This window comes from Astatotilapia calliptera, chromosome 18, assembly GCF_964374335.1.
Source record: "Astatotilapia calliptera chromosome 18, fAstCal68.1, whole genome shotgun sequence".
Taxonomy (NCBI): Eukaryota; Metazoa; Chordata; class Actinopteri; order Cichliformes; family Cichlidae; genus Astatotilapia; species Astatotilapia calliptera.
Genome location: NC_137439.1, coordinates 29455977 through 29474947, shown reverse-complemented (window position 1 = coordinate 29474947; position 18971 = coordinate 29455977). Strand labels below are relative to the sequence as shown.

Below are 18971 nucleotides of genomic sequence, written 5' to 3'. Positions count from 1 at the left end.
GCATTTCAGCCAGTGGTGTTGCAGATCTTGTCAAAATTGATGGAATTATAAATGTAGAAATGTATCATCAGATTATGGTCCACCACACAATACCATCTGCCAATCCAATAAAAACATACCTGGATAGAAAAACACTATCTGTCATGGATTGGCCTCCTCAGAGCCCGGACATCAACATTACTGAAGCAGTGTGGTGTCGTATTAACAGAGAACAGAAGATAAGGTAGGAGCATCTAAAGATGAGCTTTGAATGTCCTTCAAGAAGCTGGAGAACTATTCCTGAAGACTACTTAAAGAAATTACAAGAAATCTGCCTGAGAGAGTTCAGGCTGTGTTAAAGAATAAAGTCGGTAACAAATAGTAACTTTCAAGCTCATTAGAAATGACAGCCTCTGTTTTTTCCTGATGCATTTCTGTGGATGTTTGCTTTGATAAATCACCCATTTCCCATTTTCCCAGCAAAATATAAAGAAATGACGGGTGGCTCAACACAAGCACAGCACTGTGTTACTTCAGCAACAACACAGCCTAAATGGTGACAACAGCTAAACTGTTCCCGTTTTAGGATGCCACTCTGACACATATTTACATTTAGCGTAATGTATTGTGAAAGTAACTTTCAGCAGTCCACTTCCTTCTGGAAAGTCACTTTTATTTATTCGGATTCATAGAAGCATTTTTAGAAAAAATACTCATTTTCAGGCCCGCAAAATCTGATTAAAATGATCTACTGTCTAGTTTAAATACTCTTGGAGAGACAGGAGTGCATGGTAACACGTTTCTCAGTCATCACCGGCAGCATACATCAAAAGCATACTTACAAACACGGTTATCAAATGATATGTTATCACAAATAAAATCATGATTGTTAACTGGCAGAGTTACCACAATGGTTAGTGCAGTTATATATTCAGTATATACATCCAATTAGAATAAATACACTACAAAACTCACTTTCAGAAGTCACAGATTGTCAGTTAAATACAGATAGGGCATGAAAAGACACGCTTTCAATATTAAATGATTTTTGCACAAATGCATAAAACAGCTGTTTGTGAGCATACTGGAGACACACTGATCCACTGTGTTTGTATGAAAAGTAGAGCTTTGTTTATGCCTGAGAGTAAAATAGCAAGTGCAAGCAGTCAAAACCGGCATACAGTACATGCATTTTCAGCAACAAATGTTTGCAGGGATTAAAAATAAAAATATATTTTTAAAAAAAAGACATCCTGTTGAATCTTTGTCAGCCGAGTCCACAGTTTTAAAAGCTTGTCTCTCTCCAGTCTTCCGCGTCCAAGTCCTTTCTTCCCAGCAAACGTCTCCTGGTCCACAGGTAATGTCATAATGCATCTCTGTTACCAAGCTGGGGGCTTTCATAACCTACAGAAGCAAATGTACTGTGAGTGGTGGGAATAAAAAAAATGCTAGACAGCTACATTACACTTAATTCCACAGTTAGACTGGAACACCACTCTGAATGAATGCTAATGTTGCTGCTTAGCTCAATCCGGAAATATGTAGGGCGATAAAATGTCAGTGTTGTGTTCACAGCAATGACTCTTCAACAGTCAGTGGTTCACAGCTTGTTTCTGCTGCCCCCAAGTGGCCAAAAAATAAAATAAAACTGAAAGCTGCACTTCTATGGAAACAGATGGCCGTCTTCTGCATTAGTTTTAGAAGGTGATATTTCAAACGTAACTTTTTAAGCTTGCATGAGTGGGTGGAGACAAAAAAAAGCTTTGAGCTTAAAAAAACCTGGAGCTAGGCTCAGATATTATCTGCCGCATGCAAAAAGAACCTCTCGGTGTGGACAAGAAACACAAACGTGACAATGCGGCGCTTAAACTTCCAATACACCTAAACTCATCCCGACAGGTCACAGAGGATCCCGCACGCTCTTTATGACCGGCTTTTATGCTTGTGACACGTGGAGCCTTTTATCATTCTCACAGTGATGATAATTGAGTCCCCTGCAGCAACTTGCTGATATATAGTTCTGTATTACTGGGATAATTGGCAGTAGTTTTTGGAATGTCATTAGAGCTGAATTCCACTGCCCCGGGGTTTTCACATTCGGCGTCAATCTGCTCAAAGCAGGAAGAGATGATGAATCAGCTAAACCGTACTGCCAATTAGCACAATAATGGAACATGATATCAAGGAAAGAATCTGCTCCAATTAAAGGAGGGGAGATAAAAGGTCCTCGTTTGAAAAAGGGAGAAGGTCTCATCTAACAGCACACTAATCCCAAGCAGTGTCAGATCCGGCTGCCAGCTGCAATGAGACATATCTGGAAAACAGCCAAATTCCATCTTTAAATTATGTTTTATGATCTCTTTCTTTGGCAATCCAATTGAGGCAAAGGAGGCTTGCATTCAATATGTAGGGTATGACTCATCTCTGTTAAGCGTGTACACGTTTAGGCTTCCGCAAATGCTAAAAACAAATTACTGAAGATTTTGGAATATGAATGAAAGATTTTATTGTTATAAAAACAAGATGGGGAGCAAAAGAAAAAAAATACATTGTGCAAAAATCTCAACACGCATGCACTTCATGCTGCTTGTCATACCGCACATATCTGCAGGAAAGAGAGACGGATACATACACCCGGTCCCAGCAGGGTAGTCCAGAGACCTGTTTCTGCACTGAGGGAAATAGGGTTTTTTCACAAGGAATCTGCGATCTGAAGACCTCTCCAGATCGTAGGGCACATCCCATTCCATGCCTGGGAATAAATGGCATGAGACAGACACACACACACATAGTGGGGTACAGGAACTCAGAATAAAGGATGCAGGATAAAGCAACAAGTTGATGCGCAGCCAGCACGCTCAACAGGGTTGGAAGCACATCAAATAGGAGAGTCACGCTGAGTTTGTTTGATAAAAAATAACAAAGGCGTTGCGCCATTGTTATGAATTATGAACAACAACAACAAAAAAAAAACAAGACGTGCATTTGTATCTTTACGTACTAGTGCGCAGTACTACAAAATGCATGCACAACAGCGGGGCTGCAGAAACAAACACAGCACCAGACACACAGTACCTATGTCAAACGAGCTGGACTTCCTGGTCTGATGTGATGCTGCTGGAAATCCATTATGGCCTCCCTCCTCATCTGTGTTTGTTGGTTATTGTTAATTGGGAAGATCACAGCAATTATTTGCATCTTATTATGCCAATCTGCCCTTTCTATCCACATCATTAAGAACACACTGCCTGCTAGAGATCTGGCCTTTTACTTTTGGGGGTGTTTACGGTTCCTGTGACTGCTATGACTGTGCATAGATATAAAATGACATGGTTACCGTGACTGATTACAGCAGGATCTGCTGCTTCCATCCCAGGCTTGACAGACGCCGGTGGGCTCATCCTCTCGGTGCTTCCCTCACCTTCAGCGATGGGTTGACCAGGAGGTAAACACCTCTGATCATTGATTTGTTCTTCTGCTGGGGTGACGGGGGAGGTCTTGGCCTTATCTGGAGAGGTCTTGTCTCTAGAAACATCCAAGCTGGGCTGATGGAGGAGCACAAAATTTGACTATGCAACAGAAAAATATGACAACAAGATGTGCTTTCTCTTATAGTACGTACAGCGCATACAGCATATAGTTACCTTATTGGGAATGAGAGGACGCTCTCCCTCTGGCCCTCGCCCTCTCTGTTTCTCCTCGCGCTTTCTTTCACTCTGGTCTCCCTCTGCCTCCAGCCTTCCTGCTTCTTCTGGGAAAACAAAAAGCAGCCGACACAAACAAAGCTCAATTTATTTCGGGATTTCTATAGTAGCCTTGCACGATTCACAGGTCAAAGTTATTCTTAGCTGTCTTCAGTTCATCCACTTCCTCTTTTCACTCTGACTTTAGGCCAGTTTCCTTCTGATTGGCTGCCCCTCACTAATGTGGGTGGTGCTGCTGCTAGTTCTCCTGAAACAACTACATCCATTCTTTGATGTCACACAGAGCAAAAAGTAACCTACAAAGAAAAAAAAGACAGCCCGTCTTTCTGAAGCCTGAAGAGGTTTTTGGCTCACGGTGTTTATTTATTCATAGACTAAACTCATTATCTGAAACTTGTCTAATATGAGCATACCCCACTATAACAGTACATATACACTATACATGACGTAAGATAAGAAAAGCAGAATAAGACCTGAAGCTGGAATATTGGCAAGCAGCACACATTTCACACGAACCTGGGAATGGGAGCCTTTGGCTGAAGGGGCTGAAAGCACAAACTGTGCAAATTAAAACCAACCAACCTGGATTGCTTTTCCATTTCTGTGTTAAGAGCTTGCTCCAGCTTTTAAGAGACAACTATTTATATGTGCTGCTGTCCACAGCTTGCATTAAGGATTTCAATCGGACGATAAAGATGCACATCCCTGCACCCTTTCTCCGTTTTAACGCCAAACTGCTGGCTTTAACATTGATTTTATGCCATGACCACTTCTGTTACAGTGATCTCTTAATTCCCTTTGAGTCAGACTGCAGTCTACAATACTCGGAGGTTTTACTCATTAAGAAGTCTAGACTTGAGACTTAACAATGGCTCTTTCGCCACAAAAGGCCTCTATAGCTATAGCCAATCATGTCATCGTCTGCTCTCGTACTGCATCTCTCATTAAACACACTTTGACATACTTGTCTACACGGTTTTTGCAGCTTTTGTGAGTTTTCTGCTTTTTTTCTTCTTTAAAAACATGGCATCTTCTGATTGTTTTCCCTTTGAACTTTTATCCAACAAGACAGTGATCTAAAAATATATCACGGTCAACCACATGCCACGTGTACAGTGTACAGTGAGTCTATTTTTAGAATTATCATTATTATCAGTCATTCTAATAAGAGTCACACCTGAGTCTTCATCATTTATTATTTTATCATCATATTCATACCATGTGATTATTATCATGTTGGATACTTATTCATCCAATAGGGACATTTTACAATATTATACTTTAACAGAACTTCAGTTGTTGTTTAAATTGCAATACCTAAACTCTCCTGCAGGTGTCTCCGCCTCATGACAGCCAAACTGGGCTTAGCACTCTGTGGAGGCGGCTCTGGCCTTGGCCCACCGGGGGCCACGATTCCACCTCCGCTGCTCTGCACATCATCTTCTATCTCAGTCCGCGAGTCTGTCAGGGGCACAATCCTCTCCTGCCTGGCTGTCTCCATCTGTCTGTCCGTCTGTTGTTTGGAGGACACCACGTGGCCGTTAGTTCGAGTATCTGTCGGGGCATCTGAGATGGTGACTGATCTGTCAGCATCCTGGTCTATCCCTTTGATGTCACAGTTGCTGCTGCCATCGGAGTCTTCGATTTCTGCCCCGATGCAGCTGTACACCATGCTGACCAGGTCTGTGGACTGGATGAGGACAGAAGTCATGGACACAGTTAGAACGAGTCAAATCGCTGATGATTTAATGAATAGCATAACTCATAATCTGGTGCTAACAATAGAGAAAGCGAAGGCCTTAATTAAAATGTATTCTGTTGAATTCAATTATAACAAAATTAAATTATCGTTCATTTTTTTGCAGTGGATGTCCTCAAATCCCCTTAATGATCACTAAGGATCCACGGGCTCTACTTAAGAGAGAATTGGAGTAATCCAAGCCGTCCCTCAGCACAGAGTTTAAATAGCCCTCCACACCTTAGGCAAGCTACTACAATAAGACACATAAAAAGGCTGGGAACAGCAGGTGGCTCGGACAGCACACGGCCATGCACTGTTACATGTCATGTAGAACTATAGAAAGAAGTAGCAGCTGCTCACTCATGAATTAAACTGGAAGCAGACTTGAAAAAAAAAATGGAAATAGAAATGCATTAGCATTTAATTGAAACTTTAAAATATTCTTTAACTATTAAACACTTTTATCAAGTCACTGTGTTTGGCAAAGCCCTGAGGAATGCAATTTCAAAAAAATTAAATGAACACTTTGAAAACACATCAGATTGCAATGGTGAGAAAAGGATATAGATGTAGCTGCAACATTGTTGTGCACCAGGAGGAACCCAGGACCCACTGCACCAGCGTAGGGTCCTCAGGCCACCCTAATAAAGTCTGTATCTGATTGTTTGGTTAGAGACATTCACACCAGTGTCCTACTTGTAGCTCTGACAGTGCTCATCCTTTTCTTCCTTGCACAAAGCAGCAGATACCTGTCCTGCTGATGGGTTAGGGACCTTCTACAGCCTTGTTCAGCTCTGCTAGAGCAACTGCCTGCCTCCTGAGATGGAGGAGACACAGCAAACTTTGTGGAAATAGCTGGACTGATGTGCCATCTTGGAAGAGTTGGACTACCTGTGCAACATCTGTAGGGTCCAGGTATCACCTCATGTTACCAGTTGTGACACTGACCCTAGCCTAGCTAAATGCAAGACTAGTGAAAAACAGCCAGAAAAGATGAGGAGGGAAAAATGTCAGTGTCCTCCACCTGTAAAAACATTCCTTGACTTGGGGGATGTGTCATTGTTGCCCCTGTTAGTTAGAGACATAAGTGAATCTACAAAAGCTCAAACAGCCAACTTTTCACAGCACGGTACCTGTCTTTGGATGAGGCAGGGGGGGCTGGCAGTTCTCATCCCATGCACCGGCATGCCCTGAGTTGGGTGAGGTGAAGGCATGCTCCCATTTGCTCCTGGGACAACGCTCTCCGGCCTCACGGCATCTTTAGGATGCTGAATCATGGAGTAGACATTCTCTGAGGCGCTGCTGGACAGAAAAAGGCAGACTTTTCAGCACTGGTCCCTCTAATTGACTTCAATCATAAACCATACACTACATTTTGGATACAATATTATTATGCTTATGAATTTACAGTAACACCATCAGTTTGAAACACTGCAGTTTTTCTGAAGCGCAACAGCTTACTTCCTACACAATGTGCTGCTGTTAAAAAACAAAAGAAATGAACGTAGAGAGCAAGCCAAGTGAACGCAGCAACAAACAATCTCTTTGATTGCTTAGCAACATTCTGCAGGTGAAAGCTTACAAAACGCAGCATACTGTATTTAAGAAACTATTTCCATCTATGACTTCCCCTCAGATGAGTCATCTTTGCTTTTATGCTTCTCTTTCAGACTCCTGTAGACTCGGCCTACAGCATATGTGTGAAATTCCTGCACCGCAGCAAGGCTGTTAACCAGCAGAGGCAAAGGCATCACCGTTTTTTTTAAAGCACACCTCTGAGCTGAAAAACAAACTGCGGCTCTCGCTGAGAAACCCTTTCGTCCGTTTCGTGCAGCTGTGTAGTTTAAGTGAACAAAGTGCGCCTATTAAGTGCTATTCTCCCCACTCAGCTGTTAATCTGTGCAAATGATTTTTCTTTTTTTTTTAAAAAGTTTGCAAACTTTTTCCACCAACACTTTCTAACTCCAGCGCCATTATGTAACAGCAGCTCAAATGCATCCAGCGCCATAAATTCAAAGCAAAGGAAAACAGCTGGGGATGGGGAAATATTTTCTCCTATTCAAATATTCATGAAGTTTTGAAGTGGCGTTAATGCCCAGCGCTGGATTAATTTAACCACCATCTCATTCTCTGGGCATGTGCTCTTAAATGTTACTTTCCTCCACTTCTTCCACTCGGCTCCTGTGCTGCATACTCACTCTGAGTCCTGATTAGAGATGGTGGAGTTGCGGTTCTTGCGGAATCCTGAGAAAATGGACAACACACTTCGTCTTTTCTTCCTCCTCAGAGACTGGGCCTGATGCAGGGACGACAACTGACTGAAAGTGAAAAGTAGAGAAAAAAACAGAATGAGTAAACTAAAGCATTGGGTAAGAGGGTAGGCACACACAGTGAGATTAAAGCTAGATTGCATCATTTGGACTGTTTTGTTTTGTTAATGCAATCAGCCAGCAGCCAGTATTTATCAGTATTCTGTGAAAGTCATAAGTGGCAGGCTAAACCCAGAATTAACATCCGACTACATTATTTGAATGAACCGTTTGACAAGAACAGGAAACATAATTAGTATGCCGAGTCCTGAACACATGGTTTAATACTCTGGACAGAAGCAGTGTTTCTGCTGCCTAAGCACACTGCTGCTGAGCATGAAGCTTACACTGGCATGTAACTTTAAAACACTTGCAGGGTTAACCATCATTTACATAGTGCTGTCCAGCTTTGAGATGCAAAATCATGCCGATTTTACCAAACAGTTAATGTTACGACATCTAAAGGAATAATGCTTAAAATGAGCTTCACTTTGCATAAATATAAAAAATCTTACACTACACCAAAACCTTAACCCAAACTTTGGAAATAATTTAAAACACATATAATTACTAATTAAAAAAAGCAGTTTTGTGTTAAATATGTTTAAAAATAGCTTGTGTAGCTTTTCAGCACTGGCCTAATACTAGAATACTTTGGTTATTTGGGATAGTAGCACGAATAAAGTTATGTAATAATTCACACTTTATTTTACACATACAGTATATTCATAAAGTAAAAAAAAATGGTTTTAATTTCTTATACAACATTAACTAGATTATGGAAAATTGATTGTGACTTGTAAACAAGGCTGTGAAATATAATAAAATAATAAATTGGCCTTATTTATTGATAGGGCTAACATGTCAGCAACTCAGCATCTATTTATCTTCAAATTTGGGACAATTCTGGCATCCATCTGCAGCTGTGTTGTGCTTGCCTGATCAATTTAAATTCAATACTTACACCACTTTAAACTTTGTTTTTGGTGTCCAGAGATTACTCAGATTTAAAGAAAATAGTTCAGCTGCTAAATAGTCCACTGGTATGCAAGTGGCTATATAGACTATTTATTTCAAGGTAGTTAGTAGTGTAGGAACATGTAGTTTTTAGTTACAAATTCCTAAGTACCCCAAAAAAACAGCTGAAATCCTGTAAAATTAAAAAAATAAAATTAAATATGTTCATTCTGTGCAGAGGTTAGAGGGACTGCAGAGTCAATCAGCTATCCTTAAGTTCATTCATTATTTATTATTTTCACTTAGTTCCATCTTCTTTGCCAACATTTCCTTCTGGGTTTGAGTCTTTGAGGATGCAGCTTCAGTCACTTATCCACATGGCACCACCAATATACCAACACTGCCCAGAAAAAATGGGAACATGGGAATTTTTCCAGTGAATAGCATACTGTAATTGACTTAAATGTGCATAACTGATTTTATTCCCACTTTTGTGGGGAGTAACATTGGAATTTTAATCACCTCATCTACTGACATGGTGAAAGACTTAGCAAACAGTTACTCACTGACACATTGAGCACATACTGAATATCATTAGGATTGTTCTGCAGTGACAGTTGGTAACTCTGGTAATTACTCTCCTTTAAGCACTGCACTCGGTCTCTATCAACAAAATATGTGGTTTCTTAGCTGCTAAATGCTCCACTATGTCCAGCAGCAAGTCTCCAGCTTTGTGTTTTTACTCCTTAAAACGTATCACGGGTTCACAACTGCAGAGTTCTTGCAAAGATTTAAACAGCAAATTAAAATGCACCATTTGCATTCTTTAGACACAGCTACTGTTCTCTTCTTAACATTCAGAAATTGCCCTTCCTTCTTCTCCGTCATACTGTGTACAATGCTACAATCGTAGATGCCGATATTAAACAAAGTTGTAAATGCTGAAATATGAGTGAACATATATCTAAATGCTCACTTTCAGAATTTTTTTTTTACTTTTAGTGCTGTATGATATCAGTGACTTGACCGGCTCTCACACCGTCTGTTAAATCTTTTGTCAGTGAGGTAAAAAAAAGTCACCAGAAAGCTGACTTAAAGGGAGGAGGAAGGAAGATACAACAGTTTGTTTCAAACAAAGGATGACTTGAGGACTGCACCAAGACCTAAGGTGATGCAAATGTGTCCAAAAGCATGCGTTTCAACAAAAAGTACAAGGTAAAATTAAACGTGTGGTTAAGAAATGCAGGGAAAAGAAACTACAATGGAAAATGGTACATTGTACTTTATTTGCATGTTGTTTTTTGTGTGTTTGTTTTTCATTTTACTGTTTAAATGACAAACAATAGAAAACAGGTTTTACTGATACACCAGATGTAAGACACAGTTCCCTCAATGTCTCGTCTTGTGTGTTGTCCTCGAGGCTCAGTGTAGTAAAGAATTTATCACATACTTAATGACTGCACAGAGACGATTCTGGCGTCTACCTGTCAGGTAAAACTCGTTTGCTGTAGAAATCAGGCAGTCCGTCCTCCAGCATGTTGACTCCTCCATTCTCAGAGCAATGCTGCACACACACACACACACACACACACACACACACACACACACACACACACACACACACACACACACAGTATGACAATGATCAGTCTTGCCATGCCGACAAAGGGGATGAAAGGCTGACAAAAGTTATTATCATTTCTAATGGCTGGCTGATAAACCTGAATCTGCTGCCAACAGAAATCTGTTTGTAAAACAGCTCTTCATCATGCTGCCCTAACTCAGTTTGTACTGATTTAGGGGGGAAAAGCTTTACAAAGTCTCGAAACAAACAAGCTGCTAAGTTAGCGGCTGCCCTGTGGCCCAGGGGAGATGGCTGCGCATGATTACCATTTGAATCACAGAGACACGTGCGACAGCTTCCTATTTTAAAGAGAGCTTATTTTTGGAAGGTGCCGCTGGCAATGAAAACAAGATGAATAACAAAAGTTCACATGCAGCAGCCAAGAGATTTAAAAAAGAAAAAAACACCTCAGAAAAGCCATGTTTGGTTTACTTTCTCTCGTTTGCCTCCCTCTGTGCACTTTTGTGGAAACACATGGACTGAAGTTCATGCTGTAGTATCAGATCAAAATAGGCCAGTTAAACACATACAGTGGTGCTACAGGCGCAATAAAAACTCACTTAAAAGTGAAACTGGTCAGTATACATCCTGTGGAAGCAGCTGCTAGTCTGGAGGGGACACTGATCCCTGCCCACTGAAGCTCATAACATGGTCAAATGTCACTGCAAAGTCACAAACTCACGGATTCAGGAGGTAGGTGTCCTGCTCTGTGTCGCCGTGGCGGGCGTGGCCTGGCGTGGGTCACGTGGCGTAAGGGGGATCCATTGGTGGGGAGAGTGGACAGACACTCCCATGATGCCGAGTGGGTAAGAGGGGCAGAGTGAGGTGGAGCTGAAGGTGTCGGAGAGGAACTGGGCTCCTCGCCTAAACCTATGACAGGAAGGGAAATGGATTGTGACAGAACTTCATTTATGCAATACCACTGATAAAATCCTCTTTGATTGGAATTAAATGTATGATTAGACTAAATTTGCAATCAGCTTGTGAATTTCACATTTTTATTGCTTTTGAAGTGAGAAAAAATGCTTCCTGTTAGAAGACAAATCCCACTAGTGGGGAAAAGGCTCACCCATGGTTGGGTTGGTGTCAGAAAACAATGTTATTTCATAATAATGCTTCATTCTATCTACAGAAATATTACTATACTGATTACAGCCCAAATGAAACAACATTATCTCTTATGTCATTCTGCCATGTTGGACATTCATTACTGTAGACGAAAAACTACTTAACTGACTAAAAAAATGAAAGATCAAGTGACTCTTGCCCTGGTATTGGCTATCTATATAAAACAGTAATGTGCAAAAGTCTCAAGCCATACTTCATGACTCCATATTTTACTGTGAAATGGAAGTTTGTCCACCTTTATTCTTCAACACAGCCTGAACTCTGTCTCTAAACCTCTTTACATGGTCTTCAGGAACAGTTCTCCAGGCTTCTTCAAGGACAGTCAAAGTCTTTCGTTCTGTTCTCTATCAAGATGATCCCACACTGCTTTAACTCATTCACTGCCAGCCATTTTCAAATCAGGTAACTCCCCACTGCCAGGGTTTTTGAGCATTTTTACTCATTTTTGAAGAGCCACAGAAAACTGTGTGTTATGATCATATAAACGCTGAACCTACCAAAATGAAGAACAGACTCTCTTCTTTCATCCAAAAAAAAAAAAAGCTTGTTTCTACCATTTTCCATTCTTTAGTAATCAGCTGTAGAAGAGAGGTGGGTTCCACCAAAAATGCCTGTTTTGACCAAAAAAAGGGAGAAAACGAGCTTTTTGTGAAAAATATATTTCAAGCAGAAAAGTGCCTGTGACACCTCTAACATATAAAATAGTTTTTCACTTCTATAAAACAGAAATAACACTGAGAAAGGTTATGTTTTATCAAAACAATTTATTTACAAATATATGAAAAAATAAAATTCACTGACAAGCTGCCCGAGGTTGTATTCTGGCCCCTCCCATTGAAAAACGTAATTGACGTCTATAGACGTCAATGGCAGTGAATGAGTTAATAATGCTTAGGTCTGAGCTCTGGAGGCCAATCCATGACTAATAATGTTCCATTGTGTGTTTTTCTATCCAGGTATTCTTTTACTGCATTGGAGGATGGATGCATGTCAAGTCCTGTATCAGGTCTCCCAACGTCTCTATTTCTTAAAGACATGATTATTAGATACCTTTCATCTGCTGTAAATTGTTTTTTAGGCCTATCACTTTTGTGTTTTTGTCTTTTCCTTGTCAAGGTTCCTCAGGACACACAGTACACCACGCTGAGATATGACAACTTGTGGTCTAATAGCTCTTTGAGAATCAACTTGTTGGTGCAAACATATTATTTTTTGCATGTCAATCAATATTTTTTTGTAGATCTAACAAAAAAAGGGGAAACAATTAGGCAGTTCTTTGGGGGACTGTAACACAGTGCCATAGACGCAATTAAAACTGGGTTCTTTGCTAAGTCGTCTGTCATGTGTAGACACAACACTGGTTCATCCCTCGAATGAGGTGTCTTCTTTTGCTTGCATGATTGATAGGTCAGTGATAAGTGGCTTCACAATAAATAAATAAATGAAATTAAATCAATTCTCTGAAAATGCTTAGATACAAGGACTGGACTGAAAATGAGTGAATAAAACATGTCCAAAGAAAAACTCTGAAAGGCCTTCTGAAAGCAGAAGGAGAACTAGTACACAAAAGCTTTTACAACAAATTCTGAAACAAAATATAAAGGAATGAGTGGTGACTTCAGACTTTTGCACAGTATTGTATTTCACGATACTTTAGCACGTGACAGCAATAATTTGCGACTACAGACTGAACACTCACTCAGTCTGGTGGAGACGGGTCGAATTCTTCTAGTTCTGGAGCTCCGCTTCTTAATGGCCATGGTGTCCTTTTGTAAGAGATCATTGTACATACACAAATGCCTTCACTACATTTATAACACAATTACAACGCACAAAAAAGTTAAATGGACAAAAGTATCCCATCCTCGCTAAAATAAATGAATGAAATAAAGTAGATCAATGACATACACGTACAGTATTTCACAGAAAATCCAACTGGAGTAAAGCAAAGGCAATGAAAAGATGCAGAAACTGTTTACAAAATCTAAGTGTGAAGCTCAGAACAACAGCATGTTGGAGGGTACAGGAAGTGTGGGATTTGTCTTGATTTTGAGAAGAGTCACAATAAAAATACTCGTGTTGAAGGGGAGAAAAGATCTGAAGTTGAAAAAATTTAATTCTTGTTCAACACGATTTGTTTGTAACCAGCTCTGAGCGTCAGTATGGTGGAACGGATCAGAGTTTCAACAGCAAAACTGCACCAGTAAACAGAAGTGAATCAAGCATTGGGACACTGATGTTTTACCTGCTTTCCAATATTTACTAGAGAAAACTTACATTTTTAAGGCTAATATCTCCATGTGCCGTGTGTATCTGGTCAAATCATGTTATCCCATATGAAAGGCTTCCTTCTTCTTAGTTGGGATTTTTTAAATTTCTCATTCTGTGCCCAAAATGTTATAATATATTTTTAAAATAGCACTTTTTAATGTTTGAACCACCTTTAGTGCTATCTATATATATATATATATATATATATATATATATATATATATATATATATATATATATATATATATATATATATATATATATATATATATATATATATATATATATATATATATATATATATATATATATATCTCAAACAACTTTAGATTCAGTAGAAGTTCTTCAATATCCCTGCAATCTGAGCACGCAGAAGGGCCTGGATCACAGAGGGATTCTGGAACAAAGGATGCTCACTTAAAAAGCCAGGTGATGAGGACACTGTACTGAACACAGGTTTCACAGCAATTTTAGTGAGAAGTTTAGTTTCAAATTAGACAGTGACAAACCGAACAGGCAACAAAGCAACAAACTGCAAGGAGAGCATCCATTTGAAAATTTAATGTGGATACAGTGGGTGAAATAATTATTCGATCCCCTGCTGAACACAAAGAAATTAAAAGTCTCAAATTTTTATGGTAGTTTCATGGAGAGAAACAGAATACCAAAAATCCAGACAAAAACAATTTACACTGCATAAAAGTAATGATTTGCATGTCACTGAGTGAACTTTTATTCCCAAGATCCCACCCAGAATTCTGGCTCCCATAGACTGGCTGCGTGCCCATGCAAAACACAGATTACAATTGATTAAATCAATTACAGCCACTCCTGATCTCGACTTGTTATGTGTATAAAGCACACCTGTCCACAGGAACAGTTTCTTCCATTCCAACCCTTCCATCACCAAGACCAAAGAGCTGTCAATGGACATTAAGGACAAGCTTGTAGACCTGCACAAGTCTGCAGTGAGCAACAAGACCATCAACAAGAAGTTTGATTGACGACTGTTGGTGTGAATATTTGGAAATGTAAGAAATATAAAATGAACCTCATTCTGGAGCTCAACGTAAGATCTTGTCGAATGTATCGGCCCAAAACTACACAGGAGGAGCTTTTTAATGATATGAAGGCAGTTGGGACCACAGTCACCAGGAACACCAGTGGTAACACACTACGCTGTAATGAGTTGAAATCTTGCAGTGCCCACAAGGCCCCCCTGCTCAAGTAGGCGCATGCACAGGCCCATCTTATGTCTCCAACATTTAGATGTTCACTGGCAGAGAAGACTTGGGAGAAAGTGCTGCAGTCAGATGAAACCAAACTCTTTGAAATCAACTCAACCCGCATAGTCAGAGAAATGCAGGGTATGATCTAAAGAACACCGTCACCACAGTCAAGCACGGTGGCGGAAACATGGTTTGGGGCTGTTTATTCGCTAATGGTATAGGACTTTTCACAGCAGTGACGAACAAATGGACAGGACCATGTGCTGTAAAGTATTGGACAAGAACCTCCCTTCCTCAGACAGAACACCGAAGATGGGTTAGTGACGCATCTTCCAGCATGACAATGAACCAAAGCATACCACCAAGCCAACAAAAGAGTGGTTAAAGAAGAAGCCCATTAAGGCCATTCTCAGATCGCATCCCTTTAGAAAAACTGTTGAGGGAGCTGAAGTGTCGAGTTGCCAGGCAGCAGCCAAGAAACCTACAGGATTTAGAGTTTCTGTTAAGAGTAGTGGGATAAAATCCCTCTGAGATATGTGCAAGCCTGGTGACCAACTACAAGAAGCACCTTAACGCTATGTTTGACAACAAGGGTTTCTACCCAAGTACTAAGCCATGTTTTGCGTTCAAATCATTATTTTTCTCAATGACATTAAAAATTTATTTAGAACTTTTTTGTGTTTTAATGAAACTACAAACTACCATTGAGCAAATGTACAAATTCAGCAGAGGATCTAATAAATATTTCTCCCACTTTTTTTCCGGGAGTCATGAAATTATGAGGGTGAATTAAAAAAAAAAAATCACACCTTACATTTATGCAGACTCCCCCAATTTGAGGGAGTCAGAGATGGATGAGAACCTTTCACCAGATTTGGTTGATTTTTATGTGGTATGAACCCAATTTTTGGGGTTGTGGAAAACAGTAGCACATCTGGAAGAATGAATGCTTTATTAATCTTTTAAAATACAGGTCAAAGGTGGACATCTTTCCATTGTTTGCTTTGGCTCTTCTAAACCATCAAATCAAATGTAACTTTTCTTCCTCTGTCTTTTGTCTCTGAAAACTGGTTTTGTTCTTAACACTTATTTTAGGTGCAGTCAGTTAAGTATTATATCCATGCCTTGAAATCAGACATGCTTCTTTTTAAATGAAGAAGCTCATTCTTGTTAAGTGTGCACATGAGGTCAGCGTGTGTCTCTCACACTTACTATTCCCAGGTTGACACCAAAGTCCTCATCGGGGAATTCCAGAGACTCGACTATTCTGGACTGTCTGACAGTGCGTCTGCCCGTCCCGACATCGTCCCAACGCTTTGCCTGGGACACCTGCCGCAGCTGATGCAACACACACATCAAAGGCACGTATCATTGCATAGACACAAACGCTCACACTCGCGCAGTGATGACATCTGGAAATATATCCTTAAATGCTATCTGGGAGGAGAGGCATGTCTGCCCTTGTACCTGAGAAGCTCACAAACAAAGTACTTTACCACCGTTCGTAAAGCCCATGAAGAATATGAATTAAATACAATATCTTGATTATCAAAGCAGAGTAAGGCAAGATAGAGGACAAACCGGCATTGCACCAAAAGAGAGAAAGGAGAATGAGATGTAACAGCAGACGTGGTGAACTGAATGCCAAGCAGAGCAGGGGAGGCCGTGTTATTACTAAGAGTCGATTTTTTTCCCTGCTTTTCCGCTGGTTTCATTTTAAACAATTTAATTTTATGGAGAGGAGAGCCCGGAGGGTCTCATCATGTCCTTAACCAGCTTAAATAAAGTTGTTATCTGGCCTCTGAGCTCAATATTCTCTTTAAAGAACAAAGCTCTATACCTATATATCTTCATTGTATATGTTAATGACATGCGAACCAGGGTGTCTTCTTCAGATAACTGCACGCATTAGTATGCTACTGTTCACCTGGAATAACGAAGAAGAATTTATCCAAACTATGCTTGTACAGTTCAGAGTTTTTATTAACATGTCTGAACTAAATGTTTTCAGTTTCAATTTTAACTTCGCTGATATTTCAATATGATCTTGAGAAATTTCCTATCCTGTGCTTGTACACTGGTACGGCTGGAGGTAGGATTATTATTTTATCAACCATGTGTGCGATGTGCAATAAATATACCAGAGTTATAGCAGCACTGAAAGACAACATCCATAACAATATTAATGTTTGAAAGCATCATATGGAATATAATGAATGAATGTCCACAGCGTAGGAGGACTTTCTTAATTCGGTTAGACATCATTATGTATATATGCACATAATGGGTACTTTTCCAGGGTGTATTTATTTGTTATTATAAATTTATTTTAAATGGGCTGCTATGGGAACACACGATAGAGAACATTTCACTGTTGTTCACTGGAGGTGCACAGGAGCTTTATAATTGCTTTGCATTGATAAACATATTGCAAAGTGGTGACACAAGTATTGTAGACCCTCTGCTCAATTACTCATAATCTACTGGATGATACTACAAAAGTGCTCTTATGCATAACTTGGTTATAACAAGGGGTTATTCGAGGTACGGTTGCCATCACATCAGCTCAAAGCACTCTGGCCATTTTCCTCTGAACTCTTATCAAACAGGCATTTTTGCTTAGAGAGCTGCTGCTCACTGGGTATTTTCTCTTTTTTGGACTATTCTCCATAAACCCTAGAGATGGTGATGAGGGGGAAAATCCCAGTAGATCCACAGTTTCTAAAACACCAACAAATGGGACAAGTTCAAAGTCCCTCTCTGATTCTGAAGCTTGGTTTGAACTTTAGTGGGTTATCACGACCATATCTAAGTACATAAACGCACTGAACTGCTGCTGACTGGTTGATTAGACATTTGCATTAAGGTGAAGTTAAACAGGTGTAGCTAATAAAGTGTAGAGTGTACACAAGTCATAAAAAATCATTTTGGGGTAACAAATTAGATTCATTTTATCTTTAATTTTTTGATTAAAGAGAAAAAACAAATGGATATTTGGGGATATAATATAAGTGGATGTTATTGCTTAAGGCTTGATGGAGACAAAAAGGCTTAATAGTCCAGCACATGACGTGTCCTGACTGTTATTTTACTTGAATAGAGCCAAGTTGGCAGTTTCGCCCTGTTTTCAATTTTTATGCTAATTCTACAAGATAACCATCTCCTTCCTTCAGTGACATATTTAATAGACTGCATTCCCAACACAGCAAACAATTTTCTTTATGAATATAACTTCAAATAACACAAACCTAAAGTGAAATCTGTAATGTTTTATGCATGTGTGGTAAAAAAAAAAAAAAAAAGAAACTGAGGTGAGCTTTTCCTGTTATTTGCACAGTTCAGACAAACGCGGATCATTTTGGTTGGTTTTTTTTCATATAGTCATATTATAAATTTAACTATATCTTAGAACAAAACAGAATTCCAGCTTTACATTCAAATAACATATTTTTCTAGAATCTACAAGAAAGCATGCAGTAAAGTGATATTACCAGTACCAGGGTTTTATGGGTGGTGTAGAGCTCTTGTAGAATCTGATCAACTATGGAGTTGGTCAGATAGGAGACCACAGACAGCTTCACTTCTCTGGGATAGAGAAAGTAATAACAGTTCAATCAGTATCTCGAAGTTCTTTGCCTCTCTAGGACTTTTTAAACTACTCTCTTTCTTACTCCAGAGCTCTGTTGATGTCCTCTGCCGCCCTCTCCATCAGGGCGTTGCGGATGGCGGAGCGAGGGATAGAAACTTGTTCAGAGATGGACGACAAAGGTGGACTCAGTCTCTCAGCTGCTGAGCAGGACATGGGGCACAACTCACGGCAAAGGGACACCATGGAGTCCACAACCACCTAGAGTAGAAGTGTCCCAAGACATGTATCATATGTCGCCTACAGCTGATGGATTAGCTATAAAAACATATTTATATGCCCAAAACTTGTATTAATAATTCATATAATCCATTTGTCTCTTCAAGATGTTATGTTTATCAGACATTTGGGCAAAAACACACCTCAACTATCTAAACCTGCAT

General features: G+C 39.8%; 1 protein-coding gene across 6 annotated transcripts in view; it reads right to left on the bottom strand.

Annotated features, from left to right (window-relative positions):
* Positions 1-635: 635 nt before the first annotated feature.
* carmil3 (capping protein regulator and myosin 1 linker 3) overlaps positions 636-18971 on the bottom strand; it is a 101142-nt gene continuing 82806 nt past the window's right edge. The window contains exons 27-40 of one of the 6 annotated variants that reach the window (XM_080292539.1): positions 18614-18789; positions 18434-18527; positions 16155-16280; positions 13142-13208; positions 10997-11184; positions 10175-10254; positions 7623-7742; positions 6558-6723; positions 5001-5373; positions 3624-3730; positions 3317-3524; positions 3055-3126; positions 2612-2731; positions 636-1383 (exon numbers count right to left, since the gene is read on the bottom strand). In XM_080292539.1, coding sequence (XP_080148665.1) covers positions 1343-1383; positions 2612-2731; positions 3055-3126; positions 3317-3524; positions 3624-3730; positions 5001-5373; positions 6558-6723; positions 7623-7742; positions 10175-10254; positions 10997-11184; positions 13142-13208; positions 16155-16280; positions 18434-18527; positions 18614-18789 — 1938 coding nt within the window. In that variant the 3' untranslated portion in view covers positions 636-1342. Of the gene's footprint in view, positions 1384-2611; positions 2732-3054; positions 3127-3316; positions 3525-3623; positions 3731-5000; positions 5374-6557; positions 6727-7622; positions 7743-10174; positions 10255-10996; positions 11185-13141; positions 13209-16154; positions 16281-18433; positions 18528-18613; positions 18790-18971 lie in introns of all 6 variants that reach the window. The other 5 variants (XM_080292538.1, XM_026148433.2, XM_026148431.2 and 2 more) reach the window with 5 other exon arrangements.